At 36.8% G+C, this 26327-nt stretch overlaps 1 protein-coding gene across 1 annotated transcript; it reads right to left on the bottom strand.

Moving 5' to 3' along the window:
• Positions 1–515: 515 nt before the first annotated feature.
• Positions 516–25689, bottom strand: POU2AF1 (POU class 2 homeobox associating factor 1). The gene is made up of 5 exons (XM_053451407.1): positions 25588–25689; positions 3606–3736; positions 2301–2343; positions 1930–2216; positions 516–927 (listed from the first exon to the last, which is right to left on the bottom strand). The coding sequence occupies exons 1-5, from the start codon at positions 25601–25603 to the stop codon at positions 610–612; spliced, it is 795 nt and encodes a 264-aa protein (XP_053307382.1). The 5' UTR covers positions 25604–25689; the 3' UTR covers positions 516–609.
• Positions 25690–26327: the final 638 nt, after the last annotated feature.

The raw sequence follows: 26327 nt of genomic DNA, 5'->3' as shown, positions 1-26327 counted from the left end.
ACACTTAGCAGAAGCTAATATAAATCATACATGATCATCGAGCACATCCGAAAAATACAACTAGTTATCTCTAAAAGCAGAAGAACAAATTAATAATTGGGTGAACTGTTTATACATAGTTGATATTGTCCTTCTTACAACTATGCACATACCAAGAAACAAGTAAAGGAAGAAAGGTCGCTACAGCCATAAATGTGGTTTTAAATAGGCATGCCTTAGATATAACTGAAAGTAAAAGTGAATTGAGCATGGGTGAAATATGGGTACTGCTGAACAGTAACAGTCTAAACTAGGTACAGTCTATGGCTAAAACTACTTGTAGCCTCTGTGATTGAAGTCTCTTTACCAGAGGTACACTTGGGTCCTATTTACTAAATGCTAGGCATGAAGGTCCGATGCACACATGAATCTCTAGCTGTGTTTCAGGAAACTACATCAATCTATTTTTCACAACGTGGAACCTATGAAAAGTGGACCTAACTAAATAAATAAAATATCCACATTGTTATATTTGCTTCCTACAATACTTTATTAATACATTACAAACATTCCTTATTATAAACAGCATTCCAAAATCTCCTCTCCACAGTTTCCCAGGTGTGAAGGCATTTAAAGGCCTGCGATTGAAAGAGTATGATGTATGGCATAAGAATCATTTTCTTCATCTTCTTGCAGTAACTTCTCGATTGGCATACTGCTCAGTTCTCTTCTTGTATCGTTCTGTTCTTGCGGTACAGGATCCGGTACAGAAATGGGTATGGGGACAAACTGCTGTCCTTGGAATGGGGTTGGAGTTGGTTGGTAAGGTATTGTGTGGGTTGTTGCAGGAAGAGTGGGAATTGGTTGGGCCCATGGAAAATAGGTAAATGGTGTTTGTTGCTCTGTATATTCAATTTGGGTAGCTATGCCTGGAGCGGTGCTTCTTGTCTGGAAAAAGGGAACAGACAAAATCATTTTAGCCATAGTTAGGGCAATACTATGCACAGATTCAAAGCACGCATTGAGGTCCAACATGTGTTAATATGACTATTATAGTTTAATTTTATGCCGTTGCTTTACATTAATGGAGAACCCAACCAGTTTATATGCTCTATTCATCTTTATAAGTAATCCCCAGCTTCAGAATTTGTTGTGAAAAAATCTGGTATCCTTGTCTTGCCTCTCTGGATTTTCATGAAGCTTTTTTACCTGAAATATACTGAATATAATGCTGACCTCATTAATGGATTTATTTCCGGGTTCACAAAGGGGGTTGTCTTAAAAAAACAAATGTTAATCCAAGAAAAAGCATTACCACAAACTGCAATATTCATTTTTTGTATTAATATACTACTGGACAAACACAACTAAAATGAAGGTTTTTTTTATACTTTTATATATAGTGGTTATCTAAGCATCTGCAGCTGTTTGAACCTTTTATTCAAATGTATAATATTTTATAAAAAAGTTATTCTAAATTTTTATTTCATTATTTTGTTAAGGTTTTTGCACAAGATTATTTTTGGAATTGATCCAACTCACCATGTTTGTCACTACTGTTTAACTGCCTAGGACGCTTTTTACTGATGTGGTATACAATACAATTACATGGACTACAATGATTGCTGTTGCCTGAGAAGAAATGTTCTGTATAATGGGGATCTGGGACAGCTTCTGATTAGGCCGAATTGTTAATCAATCCAATAAATAATACTGTTTTTTGTTTTTACTATATATAACAGTTTGGGGAGGTTTTTTTAAACATAGAAGCATAGAATCTGATAGCAGATAAGAGCCATTCGACCCATCTAGTCTTTCCATTTCAACTGCTGTAAAGTCCCAAACTTTTATCAGTCCTCAATCTCGTCCTAGATTCCGGAGCCATATGCTTATCCCAAGCAGTACTCATTCAAATTCTGCGTTTGAATCATAAATATTGTTTTTGCTTACTGCAAAGTTTGTTAGTAGTGGTTGTGAAGTGTACGTCAGCACAGAAGGTGGTCCAACCACAGTATATCCTTGACACATTGGCTGGACGTACATATCTCCAGTGTACGGGCAGCTAACTGTTTCATGTGAAATATATTCTGGGCATGCTGTCCACTGGGTTATTGGCTGAAATGTTGCAGTTGGTGGCTGAGAAATCCAGCTTGTGTAAAAGGTTCCCTCGTCGTGGATGGGGAGTGGGGATGTGGTAAGTTCCGTGTCAACATAGGACAAATCAGTAACATTTGAAACTGGAAGAAAAGGTAAGCACAGTTTGAAATTGACTCAACAGTAGTCATTAAATGTATATTATTTATATAAAAAAGGTTCATTACCTACTGGGGTGAAGGAAGGAAATGACTGGTAAGTTGATGCGACCTAGAACACAGGTAAACATTAAAAATTCTGAGAGTTAGTATATTTTATAATCATTTATTTACACGGCATTCTCAAAACATTCTACAAGGCCTTAAAGTCCTAAAATATGTATTAGTTACTTATGAACAGTAACATGTTTTTTTGAGGAAATGTGCATTGATGGTGAATTAGGAAGTCCCTATTTGTACTTCATACAAGTACAAAGTACTTCTTCTGAAGATAGACATGAAGGAAAGCACTAATACACTACGAGCAATGCACAGCAACAGCTAGTTTGGCTAAGATTGATGATAGGCAGAATAAAAAATGTTAATTGTGAGAAATTAGAGGAGTTGTTTGGAATTGGTTGGAAAGTTGGTAAGAGTTAAACAGGAGGCAACAAACACAAAGGTGCAAGAAAATTGAGTTGTTAATTTAAACAGAGAGAAGGAAAATGAGTAAAGGTTGTATTTTAAATGCTTAACCACACCGTCATTTACCAATGGACAGATTGGCCTATTCACTAAAGAGAATTGAACATTTTAACTTCCTGATATCACTATGGATAAAAAATGGCAATCTCCAGTGAGCTCCCCCTGCAAGATCTGCCCTGTATAATGTATAATTAAATGAGCAGAGCTTTAACAACTCATCCACATTACCCATGCATTATGGACCTACTTATCCCTTCTTGCAGGTGAAGGTCACTGGAGTTTTTTTTCCAACACCCCTGCAACCTCTTTAGTGAATAGACCCTAGTCATCAAGGTCATATAGGGTTATTATATAAACATTAGATGTGACAAATTATCTTACAATCAACTAAGTAATTATATTAGCTGCTAATTAAAATTTTTTTTGCATTAACTTTTCTTGCATTATTTTTAGTTCCATTAAATGATTCTAATATCTCAGAACATAGTAAAATGATTTTTTGATAGTATATTGTGTGGATATTTTACCAGGTACCATGCAGGATTTAAACTTTGCATAAATATTTTCCCCTTTTCCATGAGTCATTATCCTTGGTTCTTTTTCCTCTGTCCAAAGCATATCATTTTCCATCACAAGTGGGTCAACACATGCATATGAATTAATAATTATTCAACTTTAACAGAATGCCCCATATCTATACATTGACAGTATTTGTGATGTATTTATTATAAAGTGACACGAGAATATAAAAGCCAGGTTATGGTATTCATTTTTCTTATCAGATTTTTGTTACAGTTACACCTTATAATAATATGTTATAGGATATGTTTAGGTACATTGATATGTTACCATGGGTGTTTCAGCATTACCACCATTAACATTTCCTCTCTTTCTTTTCAAGAGTTCTTTGACTGGTTCCTTCACTCGAACCCCAAGATATGGCCTGGACTGGTTATGTTGTTTATGATATGATGTCACAGCTAGAAAACAATCAAATATATTATTCAATAAATACATTGACCTGGTATAAAATATCACAACCAAGATAGCATCAGCTATTTCATGCGCTATTATTTTGATGTGACAACTCTACTTGGGCTTCAACCTTTCTAGTTGCAGATTCAACTACCCTACTTTGTGTTTATTATGAAAGACCAATACTGACACACTTCTCCAACAAAAATGTCTGAGATGAACCTGTATAATGCATAATATATTATTCAAGGTGAACCAAGCTCTTCCTGCAGCAACAGCTCACTGAGGTTGGACCGTCATCACGTAGTAAAGTCAAGGAGCTTTATTCACTAAAGGGAGAGTTGGCAGGATTGTTTTCAAGCCATTTGGGGATTTAACTATCTACCTCACTAGTCAGTACGAGGGGACATGTTTCTCCAGCAAGACTGGCTGAGCTGGCCCTGCATAATTCAAAGAGTAAATAGACTTTGAAGAAATATCACTTATTTAAGCATTATATAAGGTCAACCAGCAGAAGCTCACTGAGGTCTTCCATTAATAATGTATAGTGAAGTCAAAGAATAGAAACCACAACTGTCCTGTTGTCTCCCAACAACTATCCCTTTAGTAAATACACTCAATTTGTGTCTATTTAAGGCTTAACTCAACTGACCAGACTTGGGGATCTGTCACCTGCAAGTTCTTTGCAAGCTCATCCAACCTTAAATTTTGCAAGTTACATATGAGGGCATGTCTAATGTGAAGTCACATGTCTGCACCCCACAAAATAAATTTTAATTAATTAATAAATAAAATAACTAGTGGGAGTAACAGCATCCCAGAACATGGTTGCTAGCAAAGCGTCCCAGTACAGAGTGTATACATGTGATTGGCTGCCGCTACATCCATTGATTTCAGAGCCAACTGGCTAGAACAGAAGTGCTTCTGAGCATCTGAAAGAAGTGTACATAATACAAATGTTATTTTTTAATAAACAATCTGACGTTCATTCAACTTCATGCAATGTGGACTCCAATATGTATTAAACATTAAAATAGGACTGAAGCAGATAGCAGACGAAAGACACTTATAGTGACAAATGTTATATTTAAAGTGCAAAGAAAAGGTGGTGAAAAATTACTATTAAAGTAATTGTACAAACTGCTATATTGAAAATGATTAGCAAAACACATGATATTTACCTGATGACTGTGACTACAAGAAGATACCTATCACATTCTTTAAATGACACCTGTGCCCTGATCCACACAACCCTTTCACAGCTCTGAAACCATCACCCATCTAACATGAATGCTCCATCTAGCTTCTTGAGACATCTATCACTGGATGTCACCAGAGCCAGGGGCGTAACTAAAAGCTTCAGGGCCCCGGTGTGAGAATCTGTTAAGCACCCCCTCACCCCCAACCCAATCTATCCCTCTTCTCACACCATCTACCCCCTTCTCACACTATCTACCCCCTCTCCCTCCTTTCTCACTATCTACCCTCTCCCTACCCCCCTTCTCACTATCTACCCTCTGCCTACCCCCCTTCTCACTATCTACCCTCTCCCCCTTCTCACTATCTACCCCTCTCCTATAAGCCCAAGTTGTGGCTGTATGTGATTTTACTGCACTGGGTCACGGGGACAAAAGTTTGAGGAACGCAGGATTATACTTTGAGTTTTATAAGTAAATAGCAACATTGTAAACCCTCTTTAAGAATAAAAATTTGTTATGGTGCTTGTCACCAAAATAAAGGAGAGCAAAATATTTCTCATTATACTAAAAAAAGCCTTGCATAAAATAAGGTTATGTTATTTCTCTTTGAAGTCAGCATCTGCAAACTTGCAAGCTAAAGTTTAATAAATTGTTTCCAACCAGATAGCATTGTTGTGAATGAGTCATAGGAAATCAGAACTGTTTAAAGATTGATGGTGTGAAATATATCTTTGAAGGCATATCTGAAAGCAAATAAAAGCATACGTAGGAAACAATGATATTAAAGACATATCAGGAAACTCCTCTTTTGCTATCAGTATCCTCTGGTGCTTTGCTACCGTACCTTTGTACAGCTTTAAATAATATCTTATGATACGATTAAAATACTATTTCTTAATCTGCTACGTGCCTATTCCATTCATTATAGATTCGAAAACAATGTATGTTAAATAGTATTTAGTTAAACTGGTTCTTGTAAAATATTTCAAATATTTACGGAGATCCTGAACAAGCTACACGTTAAAGAGAGAGTGTACACATATATATTTTTAAAATTCATAGGCCTTTACATAATTATTTTCTACATGTTTTGTTTTCAACATGGTTTGGCCCCTTTTAAGCCTGACATTTCTTTCTTAAATGTTGAAAATTGTGATTTACTTTACTTTAAATTGTTATTTTCAAAGATCTTTTATTTCTAAATCTAATTTAGAGATCTGGTTTTACAGATATGCCATCCCATCTGCCTCTGCCACCAAAGCCATCCCCAAGCAATTTCATGTATAAGGTTCCTGCATAGGATGGTCACTGGATCTTCGCACCTAATAGACAAATTTAAATTCTTCCTCGTTGTACTTCTGCTATGGAGTTGTATTTCTGCTATGGAATAATAATAATCTCTACAGTTAGGAAGCACTCTCTGATGGATATGTTGTGATTGTATTTCAACTTCTTGTGACAAAGTAAGGATGAGAATCCAAGCCTTTCACATTTGGTTTCATATGCATTCTTCATTGGTGGGGTATGCCCATGTGTCCATGTAATATAGTCTACTTCTTTCCTATAAAAGAAAAACCTATTTCTGTACTGGTCTAGGCTGGAAATGTTCAGGTTAGAAACATTTTTAAGTGATATTTAATATTGGAGTGTCGTATTTGTTCCTAAAGGTGTTAAAATTGACAAAGTATTCTTTATCTATAAGCCCATGCCTGGGAACTTTCAGAGTTTGACCCTGAGTCACAGGATTTTTGCCCCAATCTCAGGGTAAGGGGGCAGAATCTCAGGCTCACACTGCCTGGACCTGGCGACTTCATATTCTACACTTTCAGTTGATGCGTTTGCTTCTAGTATGTTATGGTTGATAACCCTGCATGAATGCAGGTGACCCAATAAAGTGCACCATTTAATAATGACATGTCAAGGTTTCCATGATGACTGGTTTTAGAGCCATTTGAGTAACACATTTGTTGAATAGCTACATAGAAAGCCTACAATGGACTATTAAAGGGGTATTATTTCAAGAGTCTCAGGGTCAGCTCATACAAAAAGTTCCTAGGTATATATAAGCCATTTCATTTCAAATAATTCGGTATTTTTGGCTTTATGGCCACATTTCAGAGTTAAAATGCTATAACATGCCTATTTTTATAATTTATAATATATTTTTTCCACTTCCTCTGAATACATACATTTCATTAATAATAGAAAAGTATATAATGGCGGGACAAACATCTACATGATAGTTACTAACTCACAGAACTCTATTTGTATCATTTATATTTGAAAACCTATAAAACTTTTCTTTTTAAATAAACTGTTGTGATGGGCCTTGGTAAGATCATATTTAAATTAATTAGCACAATTACAAATACTTAGGCCATGCGAAACGCAGGATCCACTAAAGTGACATATCCGCTTTTACCCATAATCTGTGTTTAAATGTAAATGCTATTAATAATATGTTCTCTACTTGCAATAAGCCTGCTGGGTACACAATGGCCCCCGGATTTCAGGAAATGTATAAGTACACGCATTCCTTGGTTTTGGTCACTGGTTGAAGTATTTAGTTTTAGTTTTCGAGTGTCTCTTTCCTGAGTTTGGGAGAGTACTTGAGGTTGCTGGCTGCCTTATCCAGTAGCTCAATTCTCTGCTTGGGTGACAACATTTACTTCCTTGCATTCCCATTGCAGAATGAAATACTCTGAACCAACCTTAAATCAATACGTCAATAAATAGTAGGTCGAACGCAACAATACCGCAAACTAAATAAACGTGTTTGCTAGGTGTTCTTATATCTAGTAGTTTGAAGTGTCAACTATTGTTTATCGAGTGCTTTGCTTAAACAAACACCGCAGTGCACATTGAAAGTTTAAAGGTTCTGATACTGTAAAAAGCCAAAGGTATTTAGCCTTTGATATAGCGTGCAAACCTATCATTTTTACCGTATGAAATACGCTGAAATATACGTGAGCATAATACTGCCGTCATTTCTACATTTTTATACCATTCCCCTCAGCTTTTCAATAGATAGAAAATTACTTTTTGTTTAGGCACATTTTAGAGATTCTTCAAATTTGCATTATTATGTTTATCTTCATTTCTTAATCTAATGTTTTTATTGTTTTAAATTATTCACAAATTCACACATATAACTTGAGCTGTCTCCGTTCTCAATATGAATCAGTAGTCATTTTTCTGTATAACTTTGTATTTATATTCAGGCACAAGCAAATATAAACTGTACTATAAAACTTATTGAGTTTGATATCGGAATGTCCGTTTGAATTAATCTTTACATTTCACTGCTATTAAAGAAACCATGATGCTTTTGTTTATGGTATATAAGAGCCATGAGTTCCCTTTCAAGTATAGATGTTTAATCACTGTAATTTTAGTGAAATACTTAATAATCCATATGAGCAAAAAAAATGTAATTTAATATACCTTAAAATTAACCTACAATTACATGGAAAAAAAGTAACTATTTTTTCCATTTTTTTTTTTATCTGTATTAGATTAAATAATTAGTTAGTCAGATGTTAGCCATTGCATAACCTTTAATGGCCTTTTTGTTGACATAAACATGAACGGAATAATTATCTAATTCAATGGGATCTGTTGGTTTTCTGATACAACAAGGGTAATGGTAGAACTGGTAAGATTGTCCCATCTACTGCCTTAATATCAACAAATTGTTCATTTTTATTTATAGCTTTATCTGGCCTAAAAGTTTCCTTCAGAACATATTATAAGTTTCGTACTTAACATTAAAATGAACCCTATTTAAATGATATTGAAATCATTTTAGTAGCTGTCCAAACCTTAGTATGAACACAGGTAACACATGTTTCTCTGTTATCCATAGGCAACTAAAGATAGGCAAATATTTACATTGCTTATCTAAAGTATTTAAAATGGTAGGTCCATATCTCCAATAGCAATTTGCCAAGTCATCACATCACTTTATGGCAACTTCATATTTTCGAAAACATTTTTATTTCTAGATAATCATTACTTTCTGTGACTACACGCATTTCACCAATCATCATTTTTTTAATTATTTTACATCAGAGAGCTGCATTGTCCAGGGGAACACCAGACACATGGCTTAAATTGAGTATCCATACCGAACTAGCTTACTGTATTCGTGCTCACAAAATACGGCCATATCGTTATTTACAATCTGAATACATTCTAAAATGAATACCAAAAGTTGTCATTCCCCGCTGCTTTTGCCACCTCTGAAGGATGGCAATATGTCCTCATGTCCACCATTGAACAATGCCTAGACCTTACCCATAGGAGAACATCGCTACATGCACTAATGACTGTACTTTCATCTTAAACATGAGTTAACCCCACTAGACAAGAACTATATAGGATCCAGCCACTGCCAGGTGAACATAAGATGGTTCTGGGAACTCTTCTCTTGTCATAGAGACCATGGTCACTGCATAGTCCCTACACACAAGGAATAGTGAAAAAAGAACTCATCTTGAGTTTCTTCCCATGACCATGGTCCTAAAATACTGAATCTTGGTTTTGACACAGTCTCATGAATTCTCACAAATACACAAATTTTTATATACCTGCTACTATTAGGCCTAGATTACATATTTAAGCAATGTTTATTTCACCATATATCTACATTATAGTCTTTTTATCTTATTGTTATTCTTATGTGATATATAATGTTAGAATTAAATGTTGGCTTTGTACAAATGAATCAAAAAGACTTGTTTATCATCATACTTGTTTATTAAACACTGCTATGTTATAAATAGTGTATAACAACCTTTTGCTAATAATTCTAATAAGGGATTATTCATGCATTTGCATATTCTTTTTCTGCATGATATAATTTGAAAAACAGAAACTTATAAAGCAGGGACAAAACACTGGAAACAATGGATGTTTCGCATAACCTCTCTTGAGCTCAACAGAAACTTATTTTATTGTGATTGCCTTCTTAAGGAACATAGAAAGTGAGATGTGGCTTTGTGTAGATTTCTGAGAACCTAAAACCATGATTTCAGAAGCTCACAAATCTCTAAATCCACTTTAATTTGCAGAAAATTGCAAGGAATTTAAATATGGTACGAAACTTCCTTCGGAAAGTTTTTTGGAGGAAATCTGTTTGCTGTCAGCCACTCTTTCCATTATGGTACCTGGCTAAAAGTGGATTTGTCTGAATGAGAATTGGATGCTATTTGACACGAGAAGGCCAAAATATGAAGGGGGATCTCACATGATGCTCAAGATGAGTTAAAAATGACTTTCACATGTTGTAAAGATTGTGGTATATTTTCCTTTGGCGCTGCCCAAGGCAACTACCTCCACAATCGCCATCTTCAAGCTCCTTGTCTTAACAGCCTCCGAGGCCTAGTCAGCCTAGGCCAGGTGATGCCATTCTGTGGACAAATAAAAGATATACAGTGCAGAAGTGATATTGTGTTTTGGTGCTGTCAGCCTACCACAATATTATCAATAACCAATAGTTTTATGTTATTTTTATTAATTATAATGATTTTGTACTAATTTTAAAGTTGATTAGGAATATGGCTTTATAATGGTCATTATCAAGGTCTGTAAAATAAAAAGTAAACTGTGTAGGCAATACAGATTTTTGAGTCAGAAAAAACAGTAGGTCTTTCCCTACAATTTATTTGTAATGTAAGAACAAGCTCAATACACTTAGAAAGCAAAGATTACACTGCCATCTCTTGGACTGTATGAAAAGACGCCAGATGACCAATGTAGTTAACAAAACAAAATTAAATGTAGTTTTCTACATGGTTTCTACAACATAATGCTCATTTTGCCGCTTTCTTCCATAGGTAAATAATCACTTATTTTAAACTAAACAAATTTAATTATTTTAATGATACTATAAAGGGTGGATTTCAATTAAGCATTACGGTAATCCAACATCCATACCTATAAAATGTATTTGGTAATCCATATATTGTGCACTAAAATGTATTATAAATGTTAAGAGGAACCTTGCTCGTGCCTTAAAAAAACTTGGTTTCGTTTTCTTAATTTACTGGACAGGCAAAAAATAGATTTCAAACTATCTCATGGTATATATTTTTAATAGTTCTGTCTCAGTTTAGTTTCTAAATTCTTTTCTCAGATGGAAGGTCAGTATCATATGATACTTTCAATTCTTCTCTTTTGCTCTGAATAAAGCAGTTGTGAAATCATTGCACCTGGTTTGTGGTTGGATTCTTAAAAAAAATGTACTAGGAAAATGTAATGACGTGTTTGCCTTATATATACTTGAAATCTAGATAAAAGAAAGATGTATCTAAATCTATGCCACGACTACTGAGTTACATTTGTTCCTGGCCAAATGGCTTCTGTTTAGTGATGAGCAAACGTTGCCTCCAAAAGGAAAAAACATGCAGAGAATGCAGAAGAACACTTCCCGCTTGCAGTGGCAATTTCCTCAAAAACCACTAAAGTTCTTGCAGGCATAGGAAAAAAAAAACCACAGGAAAACCTAAAAAATACTGGTTTTGTTGATTGTTTTATAGTATAGTAGTGATTACAACAAAATGAAGGTACTACAGTTTTTAGAACTTATCTTACGAACTGCTAACCTTCCTTATAGCCATGAAAGCACACTTTGTTTCCTTGCTTGTCTGTCGAAGGATCAGGGGACAAGATTATATGCATTTTAAATAGCATATGCTCATTTGGTGGCTGTCTGTGAATCCAAGTTTAGGGCTATACAATTTAATTTATAGGGGATATTTATGGGTTAAGCTAGAGCACCAATAAGAATTTGGCTGGCTCTTCAAATTTGAGCAGGACTCTAGAAGATGTCAGAAACAAGTAGGAGGCGACCAGAAGAGTGACCATCAAAGGACTAAGAATCAGAATTCCAGATGATATAGCACCAGAACAACTGCACGCATAGGCAATGTATGAGAGACTAACGTGAGATCATGAAGATTACTTTTGTGGAACAGTGGCATTTTCATCTTATTGACCTCCGGGTCATTCAACGAGGCGACTTTTAAGAAATGTTTGAAATTAAAAAATATGCGTTAGACATGGTCACCTGAGCTCCTCTCACAGAATTAGGTCACTGGGGTTTACCCTCTATTATGTTAGAGCATTAAAACTGTAAGGTAGCTTTCTGCATCTACAGGGTACCTGGAAGAAAAATTGGGTTCCAAAAAGGACTGTAGGATGTAGGAAGATGGATTGTAATCAGATTTCTAATGTAGCACAATAGAAAACCAAAACGAAATCAAGATGGCAAAATCATCATTAACCGCTTCCGTACCGGTGATGTACCTGGTACCTCCTGGTTGGGTGTCACCCACAGACCGGGACGTAGCAGGTACGTCATCGATGATGCACGATCCACTGGATGTCCCCAGCGATCCGTAGCAGCCTCTCCCCCTCAATTCAGTGCACGTGATCGCTTTGAAGCAAATCACGAGCACGGAATTGAAATATTTAAATAAAAATGCAGTGTTCAAGGGAAGACACAGTACGAGAACGCCGGTACGGCAGGGGTTAAGCCATCAATGATATTTGTAATAAAAATGTGGACAGTTATGTTGCTGCACTCCATTTCATAAGCAAATGACAGCATGTTTCGCATGCATATTATTTTGTAATATTATTGGAAGTCATACTGCTCAAGCATGATTGATCACACTAAAACCAAAACTCCTGTTTAATATTGTATAAAAACAGTAACAATTTTCACTGTTTCATTTGTAATAATCTGAACAGGAGTGTTGAAAACAAAGTTTGAAATCTTCAAAAGGATCTTATTTTTAATGAATTGTGTAGGTGTGGAAAGTTTCACAAATAGGCGTTAAGGCTTCCTGGGAAGCTTTGCAGCCTCAGTACCAAATAACTTTTACTGCACCATCATATTTCACTAAATAGAATGCACATTTTACTGATTAGTATGCACTAACGGAAATACAAATGTATTAGGACACCACCTTACATATATACCACAGGGGCAGTAATCTTAACTTTCTGTTGTTAGCATCTGCATGATTACTAAGTCCTAAGAAAAAGTTTCAACCGACTTTTTAATCCCATCTACTTGTTATATCCCCCCTGGCCCTGCTAACATCTTTCTTGACTGATTCTCCTTACGGCTTCCACTCATTAACTCCTCTGCTCATGATGATGGTCACATCCTGGACCTTAATTTTTCAATCATATGCTCTCTCACTAACTTATCTTTTCCCTTTTCTCCCTCTCTGACCACCACTTCCTGCTCTCTCAACTTGTCTCCTACCCCCCCACCCAGCAACTTTGCCTAACCAGAGACCTTAGCTCTTTCAACCTTTAGAAATTCTCAGGCGATTTACTCCCTTTCCTCCCTCCTATCTCTTGGCATAACAGTGCTACTTCTCTCTATAACTCCAACCTCACATCTGCTCTTGAGAATGTAGAGCATGTTGCTCTTCACAACATGAACATTTTCAACCCTGGTACACAACTGGTACACAACTGTAACCTGACACCTGCAATGTTGTTCCTGCACTACTGAACATAGTTGGCGGAAGTCTCATTCTATGTGTGACTTTCTACACTATAAATTCATGCTACGTTCCTACTACTCTGCTCTCCCTTCGCTAAGGAAACCTACTTCAGCCGCATCATCTCCTCCCTGTCTCAAAACCCTAAACGCCTCTTCAGTACTTTCAATTCCCTTCTTTGACCTATCACCACTACCCCTTCCACTAACCTTAATGCCTCTGACTTTGCCACCTACTTCAATGCTAAAATTTAAGCTATCAGATGAAATATCTTCACAGTCCCTCCTGCCCTCGATCTCTCTCTGAATCCACTGAACTCTACTCTACACTAAACCAAGTCTCTTTGGTCTCTTTTGTCCTCTCGCCTCTTGACAGAATTGTTTATAATGTTGGCGGGAATATTTATTTCACTGTATGTCAACTGGAAAAAAAATAGAAATTAAATTATTAATAAATTAATAAGATATGGTACAGTGTAATTCCCACCACTATACACTGAGGCAGACATTGACAGTAGTGCAGCATAACCCCCATTACTATATACTAAGCCAGACATTAACGTTGTAAGCAGTCTGCCTATGCCACCGCTGCCCCTGAATGTGCCACAGCTGAACTGACCCTGCATAAATTCTAATAAAATCAGGAGAATGACATTATAATAGACTGTAGGTTCATACAGGCTATAAGATGGTACAAGCAGGACCCTCTTCTCCTTCTGTAAGAAATATTAATGCTATTGTTAATCATGTATATTGTGAAATTCAGTGGCACTTTGACTCAATGAAGTCTCTTAATACCTGAAACCAAGATAAACAGAAAAGGTATTGAAAACCTTCATAGGCAGCTAAAATTAGGTACTTACAGCTATTTTTCCCTATGTGCAATGACATAGTAAACCTATTATATACTTTTAATCCATAATCACATCAAATACTCAATTGCAAAAGCCCATTTAATAAAATACATTCTCTTTATTCCTAGCTATGTGAAGCACCCCAATCCATGAAATTGGAATGGGAGATATAAATCTATCACAATTAATCCACCCACATTCTGCAGTGGAAAATACATTCAGTTACGTTAGATACATCTCAGTTAAAGAAGCTGTATGCATATATATATATATATATATGCATTTTTTCTGTTTTCTAGTCTTAGTGGACCAACATATTCGCAGAACAATTTGTATATTTCTGTCCTGGTTCAAAAATTCTAAGACTGAATATATACTGTACATTCCAGAAGAACTTCCTCCAACGTTTTAGCAGTAACAACTTTGGAGGGAAATAATTAAGTATACTTTAATAAAATAGAAGTACGGTAAGTATTAAAACCTTTGCAGTTAAATTTCTATTACACCAAAACACTTAAAATGATATTCTTGTTTTCAAATTGTATTGTTTTCAAAAATTGTGCACTTGAATTAAGAAAACCTTAATAAATGTAGAAAATATGTTTTTGCGACCTTTTCGAGAATTTCCTAGTTTCTAAATATTACTACGTATGATATTTTGCAGCAGATAGCAATGCATATACCAAGTATCCCCCACAGACTTCAAACATAGAAACTGCTATGAAATGAAAGCTGAGTAATATTGCAATATAGTTAGTCACTTAATTATGCCATTTTGGGTTCCTTTGAGTCTCATGAGTCAAACTATTTAATCAGGACCTTGTGTGTCTCTTTGGGTTAGGCAATGACTAGATTCATCCACTGATATCTTAAAAAGGATTAATGGGAACCCCCCCTTACACATTAACCCTTATATTAAGTCTTACACCTATATAAAACTTATTTTTTACTCTTAATTATCAATGCAAAATGTTCTCATTTTCCTGTGTATGTGAGAGCGTCAATTTTGCTGCAGCATTACATGTTTAAACCTCTGTTTTGATTATTAATAAGAGCTTTTCAGAGAACTACATTGTTGTAAGCATAACAAGTTTTGTTAATTTTTAAGAACAGACATAATTTTATCTAAAACCCTTTGGTATTGTAAGCAGTAACAATTAGACTTCTATCCATTTTGGTGCCATTGCAACCTATTTTTGTGCTCTCTTTTAGCAGGCATTACCATACCTCTGTCCTGCTGTCCCGACCATCCCTTCCTCTGTCCCGCTTTGCAGGGGCAGAGGAAGGGCGAGGCGAGAGGGATACTCACCTCAGGTGCAGGTGCGGGGGCGTGCACAGCCACCCGATCAGCAGCTGAAGCCTGCAGACTAGCTGGGAGATCGCAGACAGACCTTGCGCTCCCATCGCAGGATACAGGATGGAGGCAGAAGGCAGAAGGATGGTGGAAGAGGTAAGAGATGGGTAGAAAGGATGTAAGGACAGTGTATGTGTATGTTTGTGTGTGTGTATGGGCCAGTGTGTGTAAGAGCAGTATAGGTATTTGTTAGCTGGTGTGTAAAGGCAGTGTATGTGTATATATGTGTGTGTAAGGGCAGTGTACGTGTATATGTGTGTGTAAGGGCAGTGTATGTGTATATGTGTGTGTGTATGTGTATATGTGTGTGTATGTGTATATGTGTGTGTGTAAGGGCAGTGTACGTGTATATGTGTGTCTAAGGGCAGTGTACGTGTATATGTGTGTGTGTAAGGGCAGTGTATGTGTATATGTGTGTGTAATTGAAGTTTATATGTATATATGTGTGTGTGTAAGGGCAGTGAATGTGTATATATGTGTGTGTGTAAGGGCAGTGTATGTGTGTGTGTAAAGGCAGTGTATGTGTGTGTGTGTCTAAAGGCAGTGTATGTGTATATGTGTGTTTATGGGCAGGTGTGTGTAAGGGCAGTGTATATGTGTGTGTAAACACAGTGAATGTGTATGTGTGTGTGTGTGTAAGGACAGTGTACATGTATATGTGTGCGTGTAAGGGCAGTGTACGTGTATATGTGTGTTTATGCGCAGGTGTGTGTAAGGGCAGTGTATATGTGTTTGTAAAGGCAGTGTATGTGTATATGTGTGTTTATGGGCAGGCGTGTGTACAGGCAGTGTATAAGGGTCCTGGGAGGGAGGCTAACATTAGCCTTTTTTCATTTAAAAAAATCTCTGCTGCTGTGGACTACTCTTCCAATGATACTTGGCCAGAATTATGGTGGACACCTGGCTGCCTGAGAATCATGGGAATTTTTGTTCACAGCTAGCATCTGCAGCTTTACTGTTGCTGCACTTCCCATGATGCTCAGCCAGCATCATGGAAGTAGTATGTCTGGCTGAGTTGTCAGAGACCAACCTATGCATTAGGTAAAGAGGGCCCTGCACGTAAGCTAACAATCTAGAAATTGGATGTTATTGATGGCTCCAACAGCCTGTGGGGTTTTCTTTACTTTTTTCACTTCGGTCATTCAGCATTTACAAGGAGAAGTGACAAGCATAGTCATACAAGCTTGTTGATGCCATGTTAACGCCTTAGCAGCCAGAAACAGACGACTGGAACTCATCTCCCATACTACAGGTAGTGTAAGTGTACTACCAGTGAAAAAATGTGACTAGGGCAGGGTAGGATGTAGAAGCTGTACAGATCATTTTAGTGTCTCATTAACAAGTGTCCAGGGGCGTCCAACATGCGGCCCGCGGGTCAAATGCAGCCTGTGGGACCTCGGGGTGCGGCCTGCGTGAGATTGGCAGCCAGGGCAACCGGGATCTCAAGGGCCCTGCTTACCTGTGGGAGGGTCTTTTGTACTGCACAGAGGAAGCGGAACCCAGCAGAGTCACGTGAATGTACGTGACATCACATGACTCTGCTCCATTCCTGCTTCCTCTGTGCAGTACAAGAGAAGTGCAGTACAAGAGAACCCAGAGGGAGGCCGCGGCCCCTGCTGAAGTCTGTGAGCGGCATTGAGAGAGCTGCAGTGCAGGTTAGGGGGTGGGGGAGGGTGTTTGAATGAGTATGCGTGATTGAGGGAATGAACCTGTAAATTAATGAGTATATGAATGAATGAGTGTGTGTGTAATAGCATGGATGTGTAAGTGGGGGGCATGGCACAGGGTGGCTGTAAGTGATGTGCAGACGCCATACTGCTGGCAGCATCAATACACAAGGGGGCAGCTAGTCAGGTTTCAGCATCTACTGGCTGTTAGCAATCACACTCCTGTCATGTTTTTTGTCCAATTTTGGTGTGTTACTTACTTTTAATAAAAGTGTGGTTTACACACCAAAATTGTACAAAAAATATAATAACAATATTAATTTATATATGATTGTTGACAGCAATCACACTCCTATCATGCCCAGCCAACCAGTACATGCTGGAATCTGGGTATGTCTGAGATTGCGGTTAACAATCATAATATATATATATATATATATATATATATATATATATATTATTTTTTAATTAAAGGCTATATTTTCTCACAGTGAAAAATGAGAGCGGCCTTCGCACGTATACAATTCTGATGAAGTGGCCCCCTGAAAGTGTCTAATAAGAGGTGAACAAAGCTTGTTTTTAGAACACACAGGCTGAAAATCAGATTCAAACGCAACAAAGAGTGATTTGGGGAAATTAAAGGAAATTCAAACAACGTAAAATGCTATACTTTTTAGTTATTGTAATATGTGAATAACTTGGATAATGGACATTGAATGTAACTAATGAACTCAACTGCTGGTTTTGAGCGCAGAGCTCAATTTGCGAAAGTCCCCTTCTTACTTTTTCACACAAACTGACTTTCTATACCATCATGTGTTGGCATAGAATCCTAGCATTTACCTATTTGTTTTCAGGTACGATAGACTCCATCAAGTCTACAACCGCAGCAGTCCTTAGGGCCCTGAATGGGCGGTCTGTGTAGGTCAAGTGATCAGAGCGAAGAGTAATTACAGCAATCACAGTTTACATAACAAATATAGAATATATATATATATATATATATATATATATATATTCTATATATATATATATATATATAGAATATATATATATATATATATATATATATTCTATATATATATATATATATATATATATATATTGTATATCTGCAGAGAGCGACAGAAACAGTACAAGAAAGAGTACAAAGGATGGTAAGTTAACCATAAAGTACAAGAAAACAAATGTATTAACAACAAATGAATACAAAATAAGGAAATAGTTGACTCATAGAAGGAGGTTAACTAATGACTCAGATATATGAAGGTAAGATTGTGGGTGTACATAAAGTACATATGTATGTGAGAATATTAATAATATTGCAAGATACAAAGATCCGACAAAAGAAAACTCTATACTTCTTGTACATTTTTATTTTAATTAGAATAATTATTCCGTATTTGTTCGGATTATAAGAGGACCCCCCAAATTTGAATATTAATTCAGAAAAAAAAGAATATAAGACTCCCCTATAAGAAAAAAGTTTTATTAGTAAATATTAACTCACATGTAAACTATTTGTTCATATTTAATAAAAACCATGATTCAGAAAAATGCATTTTTTGTTTTTATTTCCTTTTATTTGCCAACCTGCCCCCCAGATATGCCTTATACCCCCCTGATATGCCACTCTGCCCCCTGATATGCCTTATACCCCCCTATACGCCACTCTGCTCCCCAGAAATGCCTTTTGCTCCCCTATATGCCCCCCTGACTTACCGATGCATCCCTAGACTTGTACCCTGCGCTCCAGACTCCCTGGTGTCAAGTGGGGTAAGCCGGTGGGCGTCTGCACGATGCAACCTCTGCTGGTGCTCCGTCATATAAAACCCAGCGGAAGTGTTGAGTAACAGTGGAGGATGTCCATGCACATTGCGCAGACGTTCACCGGCTCCCAGAGAGGAGGATCCAGGTCCCATGCAGCGCTGGCAGCCGGTGAACATCTATGCGGTGCGCGCAGACAACCTCCGCTGCTGGCCGATACTTCCGCCGGGGTTTCTATGGTAGAGCACCTATACTTTAATCAATTTTCATTTTTTCCCAATCAGCACTTCTCCTTGTTAGCAACTTCCTTTCAAAAGTTGCTAACAAGAAGAAGTGCTAATTGGGAAAAAATTTAAATGGGCGTCTGCACAATGCACACAGACAACCTCTGCCGGTGCTCCATCATAGAAGCCCCGGCGGAAGTGTCGGGTAACAGTGGAGGATGCCTATGCACATTTCGCAGACGTTCACCTGCTCCCAGAGCAGCGCTGGCAGCCGGTGAACATCTCTGCGGTGCGCGCAGACAACCTCTGTTGCTGGCCGATACTTCTGCCGGGGTTTCTATGGTAGAGCACCGGAAGGTCATGTAATGCTGGCGCTTCATCATAGAAGCCCCAGAGGAAGTGCCAGCATTAGCGGAGGTTGTCTGTGCGCAATGCGGGCTGCCAGAGAGGAGGATCCAGGTCCCCTGCAGCTCTGCGATGGTTCTGGATCTTAGTCTTGTGGTCAGACCTCTATTTTAATTTGCTCTGAAAAAAACCTTGTCCTATAATCGAGTAAAATGTGGTAATACTTTTGTTGCCATTAGGTTGCCATTTAGTCCTGTTCTACTAGTTTGACTGGCCTATACTTTAATAAATTTTCATTTTTTCCCAATCAGCACTTCTCCTTGTTAGCAACTTTTGAAAGGCAACCATTTTTATTGAGAGCTAATGATGTTTTATTTCCAAAAAAAGCTAGTATGAGCTCTTATAATGATTTATTGATGTTAATTTATTATAATGATATATGAATTGTTTGTGTTGTAGTTTTGAGCTTTTTTTCTTTTACCATTAGTGCCATTGTTTGTGTTGCAGTTTTGAGCTTTTTTTCTTTTACCATTAGTGCCGATGCTATTTGGTTACTAATGAATACACAGGTATTGCATTTTATCCCATGTGCCAATAGTCTTTATAAATGCAATACCAGTGTATTGCACTTATAAAGGCAATTGGCACCTGAGAATGTAAACAAGCCTCACGCGCGTGCCAACTTGAAGGGCCCACTTATGTACCTAGAAGCCCCTGGAGCTCCTCTGCAAAAGATAACTGAAAAAAGTGCAGTGTGTCAAACCAGCATCATAGTCTTCAAACTCCAATGACATTTAATTAATTAAAAATGCTTACATTTTACTTCAAAATTAACCCAAAAATAATTTGAAATACAAAGAATACATTTGTTTTTTTCTTTCAGGTTTATATTTTATATCTCTATATTATTTGATTTATTTAAAAAAAAAATGTATAGCAATATAACAAACAGTATTTGTGGTAACAGGTGAGGACTGGCAATTTCTGACCTGTGAGTGTATCCAAAGTCAATTGCCCCCACCAGTAATAAGATGCACCTTGCATGGAGCCTATATCTTTAGAGCTGCTTTGTGCGATTTCTTGCACTGCCGTCGCTGGGTCACAAATATGACCCCAATGAGTTCCCTCCTCCACAGAGAATTTATACAGGCCTAGGGCAGCAAGTCCTGTGTGCCCTGTGTGTCACAACGCATGATAAGTATGATTGTTCTATGCAGTGATATAGTAAGTAATTAGTATGTTGAATGTTTTTACACGTGTATTCGAATTAGCTAAAGATTAGAAAACCATCTGGGTTCAGCAGAGCATAAGAAAAGGGAAAATTATATTGTATACATAAATTAAATAATTATTTTAGTTTCAAAAAATGTTTGAAAAGACAAATCAACAAATCCTACAAATCATACTAAAATTCAAACTCAACTTGAAAGCAGATCTCTGAGACATTTATTTTAACTATTGGATCATTTAAAAATGGAAATATTAACAAAGTACCTTTTTAAACTTAAAATATAACTGGGAAAATGGCCAATTTTCTGTATGACGTAACAGAACTATGAGGTTGGAGCAAAAGCTACATGTTTTAATGTTCAAATGTTTGTATCGACAGACAGAGTCTCGAGATCCATAATGCTCTATGTGTAAAGGTTTATTATGCAAGTAGAATTATTATTGGCATTTAATGATAATAAATCACCGTATCAGTATACAGTAGAGTAGGTAAACAGCAAATAACAAATAGTGCATCATATAACAATTTTGACTTATGGTAACAAAAGGTGTGGAGAGCCCGGCTCAAACAAGCTTACAACTGAGAAGCATAGTGATAGTATATGCATATAAACTACAGAAATATAAAGCTTAAAAATCATTGAATACATTTAAATTTCGTTTTTTGTTTTTTTTCGGGCCTATACAACACACAAGTTCATAAATGAAAGCAGTAAAAAAAATCAGAACCATATTAGCAAGTACTTCAACATATCACAATTAATGACTAAACAGAAATAAAAATAAAACATCAAATAGCAAAAAATATTAAATGTATGCTTATTGACCTATTATTACTGGATCAGTTCTTTTATCTCTTCCAATGGATTTTCAGATCTCTAGGAAGTCAGGACCTCATGACTACAGGGATGGCTTCAGCCTCTAAGCAATCATGTTAACTCTTTATAGGCATTATAAGTCAGTGATAGACATGAAGAGAAATCAGCTATACTCACTCAAGATTTCTCTTGCAATCTAGAAACATTTACTGTCTCACGGAAGGCTCTATGCCTTGGGCTCCTGGAGGGGCCTGGGGGCCAGCTTTCTCCCTACAGACTATGGGCCCTGGCCTTGGAAGGAGTTCTGTTTTTGGGGAGGTGGGTACAGGGACTACTATTAGGACTACCATTAGGACTACTTCTCCCCCCTGGTACAGAGTGTCGTGTTTCCCCAAGTACCAGAGCCTAAAGACTGTGGAGCTCAGACACAGATTTGGGGCGCTTGCATTTTGGGAGGGGGTTTATTTGTGGTTTCACTCTCCATTGGGTCAGGACTTACAGGACAGAGAGCTCCATGGCCCGTATTTGCACTTGGATCTGATATCCAGCAGGTTTTAGCAAGACGTCAGGGAACCACCCCTGTTTGCCATCCTCCCCACAGACTACAATAGCGACCCCCTACCGAGCTGAGGTGGACTGAGTGCAAATACTGAGCTGTGTGCAAAGAGGACCTGATGGAGAACTTTGTGTGGTTTTTGCTGTGTCTATTGTATGTAAATTACCCCCTTGTACTGTTAAAATACTGGTGTGTTTCCAAATAAACTGAGTCCTGTTTTCTCCTCAACACGAGTGCTGTCTGATGCTTGGGGTGGGCTGCTATGATCACACTGTGTAGCTAAGCTTCAGCTAACCAACGCAGCTCCTGTGCAGCGGCATCCCCCCTTCTCTCTGCAACTCTGGTTCTGTCTGGCGCTGGAGGGGTTAATCGCTGGTGTCTCGTCAGGAGGAAGCAACGTTTGGTGGGAGTACCAAGTCAGGGTACAGTATCTCACCAACCTTTATAACACTAGCACATTATCTCATATACAGAAAATCCCAAAGGAAGCACATTGATGGTGTGAAAACCAATGACCCCGGTGATATGTATGTTAGTAGTGTGCATGTTAGAACTTGATGTACTTATTTATATGCATTCAATCTTTGAGATTGGAACATGAAACCACAAAGTGAAACCAGAGATGTGGCGTATTCTGCATATTACCGGTACATTAAATTGAAAATAGTTGATTGTATCAATATATGTCAGTTGCATTTCAGAAACTCATGCAAACTGTCGATTTGATTTGTTCTTTACAAACAAAGTGTTAATTAATTCTAGATGGCATACTGAATCCCACAATTGGTAGATTGTGTAATAGATTGCAAACTAGTCTTTTCCCTACTCCTTTAAAATGAGGCAATTCACCTTAAGCTGGGTGATACATGAAACCTTTATTTTACATAAATATTAAATAATCGTCTTGTATGTGACATGATACTCATAATATTAGTAAGATCATATTGTTTTCATATGTGCTGAATTGTGTCACGTGCCTAATGTAGGTACAGGACTGAATCATTTAATGAGTTAAGAAACGTGCCACAAATGCAAATTTGAGGTCACACAAGTTAACACTTTAAAACAAATTCATAAGATGTTTTTATCATGATTTTAACATTATTAAAACCGGCATATAAGAAGATTGTATTATGTTTCTTTAATAAAAGCTGAAAGATTGTTTTTAAAAGTAAAATATGTTTTCAGATATAAGGGCAGCTTCAGCCCAGTATCATTTGCTTTAGATGATACCCTTAACTACTGGGTATTCATACATCTCAGAAGGATCATTCTGTTCATCATTTCTCCTTATTCCATATCAAAACAATTAAAACAAATACTGATGCGTTTTAAGGAACCAACATTTTTTGGATAGGAACAATACTTTCTCGGGTTAAGTAATGGTTTTTAGTTTATCTATTTGATAAATTATACAATTGGGTCCTTATACTGCAACAAGCATGTATTTATCTGCTTTGAAGGCCTGACATAATAATAACCAACATAATAAATTGGACAGCTAGTAATAGTACTCTGTATTTCAGTACTTGAAGTGGAACAAAAAGGAAAAGGAGCATTTCCAAAGAAATGCTAGCAAGGAAGAATACAGCCATCTTGACCATCTCTCATACTGGATAATTTGGGTCCCTGGAGCATATTTTGCTTTCTTTAAATGTAATTAAACATATAACTATTGGTATTATAGAGAAACTCTAGCCCATTCAGGTATTTTATCACGTATAAATCATTTTTTACGTAATTATATTCTTCTGCAGATGGTCATGCCCTTTAATAAATGACAGTGGGCATTAAGCTGACTTAAGAAGCCTGTAAATATCATATGTTTTTGGAAGATATTATTACTAGGCCATATAAATTTGCTTTACCCACGGGTTGTAGTCTCAGCAGCCAAATCCTTGACAGACATAAACTTGTCTGTGACCCTGCATTATGTGAAATGTAAGGGATTTAAACAATCCCCATGTTTGAATAATAGTTAGTTGGAAAGTCAAATTATAACATAATGAAAGCTAGGAAAACCAGTAGCATGTATGTTAAGCTTAGAAGACAAACTTGAAGCCTCTGTAATGATAACTGAAACATGTAAATTCTTAAGATTAAATACATTTTTGACAAAGACCTATCTGGGAACAATGGCCTATTCTGGCCTAGGCCTAAAGCTAGAGGGGGTGGTAGGCCCCGGTACTGCATTACGAGAGCAGATTACACTGTTGAGAGATCAAGCTCCCTAATGGGTGACTTTTAAATAAGCTGTTTAGGCCTTGTAACTGACCCATTTACATTATGGAGGTCTGTGCCTACCAAGCATAGAATATCTATCCCCATCTATCCCCAGCAGTGCCTGGATATGATGTCACGCCAAAGCATTTAACAAAGCTGATTGGCAAAATGAAGAAAAGATGGGTGCTGGAGTACACTAACACAAAATGACAGTGTTTAAAGCACTGACCACTGGCCTAAACTCCACCACCCCCCACTTCAGTGATATTGCAGTAGGGGTGAGCTGAATGAGTTAAATCTTTGTGTCACGACAACATGAATTTATCACAAATACATGACGATCACCTAGTGCTTAGCTACATATCATTAAACAACAGTGTTTCTGTTAGCCCTCATCTCCAATGTAGGTTCTTTGGAATGGTCAAATTATCACGGCCACCTCTAGTTATCACCTTGAACGTCTGCATTGATGGATTTCTGTATGGCATTCACTACTTGTGCAATTTATTACTATTATGTTCTATATTATTATTCATTTGCCTACCTGCTTAGTATTTCGGAGCCAGTGTGCATTGTTAATTTTTTTTCAGTGGTGCATTCACATGGTTTTGTAATATACTTTATAAATTCCCCCAGTCTTATTCATTAGCTAAAACAACGACGTAAAAGGAATCTTACCGCTCTGCTGACGCCCTATTAATCAAAGATTTGATGCTCTAGATTCAGATTAAATCACGTACCGTAGATTTATTCTAGTTTCAGATGTTGCTAATAAATGGTTTCAGAGAAGTAACTGATTTTAACTTTTTCCAAAAGAAAGCTCAAAAATCTACAATTATTTGGCTGTTTGATTCATTGAAACAATTATTACGTTTGTAAATAGTGCTTGCCTTCAACAAGAACAGAAACTTTCATATTTCCTATATAAAAAAAATCCTATATAAAAAAAATTTGCAGAAAAACACTATATATAATGTATTAACATATGACTTTATTTATGTACTTGATTTAAAAATTAAACCAGCCTGGTTATAATAGTTAATTGACTTGCAAAACCGAACACATTCTTGGTAAACAACAAAAAAAAAAAAAACTTACATTTTTGACAGTGCATGTTCTGTGACAGGAGGTTAGAATTTTTCCTCTTTGAAGTAGACAGTTTGACTGTTTGATAGCTGACAGTGGGACTTTTTGAACCTTTCAAAGTAACTTGACAAGTAAAGTAGAGGATGTCTTCTTTGAGCCTTTATAAACCCCATGTGCCCGATTTGTAGATGACATCACTACATATTCTGACCACAAGACATTTGCAGAAAAATGTACACATAGGAAAAAAGCCATGTTACGCATATTACAGAATATGTTGAGTAAAACTAATGTATTTCAATGCTTACGTTCCATTTACATTAATACATTTTTGATTATCAATGAATATATAAGTGTTTGTGATCATATTAAAATAAAACATTCTTGTAAATGTATTTTGTAAGACAGGGGTTATATTGATTTTCCAGTAATATACAGAATGATTATAAATAACAAATCTTTGTGTAAACTTTATTAATGTTTGAAAATTAGTTTAGTAAAACTTTTTTGTTTTTCTTGCGTTACGAAAAGACCTTCTCCCACAGGACTCTTATTAGAAGGAAGCACCTGCAGCTCATTCATGCATCAGTGAACCTCCGCCATTCTCTGTCTTTTTTAAAGCCAACAATTCTAAAATGTTAGGTTCGTTAACCTTTTTTTAGAAATGGAACGAGTCCTGTTTATGTCAGTTTTTTTTTACTTACGTGTTTTTGAATTTTATATTACAGACTAATCCTAAATAAGATTTAGTA

The sequence above is a fragment of the Spea bombifrons genome, chromosome 12 (assembly GCF_027358695.1).
Source record: "Spea bombifrons isolate aSpeBom1 chromosome 12, aSpeBom1.2.pri, whole genome shotgun sequence".
In the NCBI taxonomy this organism is placed as follows: Eukaryota; Metazoa; Chordata; class Amphibia; order Anura; family Pelobatidae; genus Spea; species Spea bombifrons.
The sequence above is the reverse complement of the archived record's forward strand: the minus strand, read 5'-3'. Positions and strand labels throughout refer to the sequence as shown.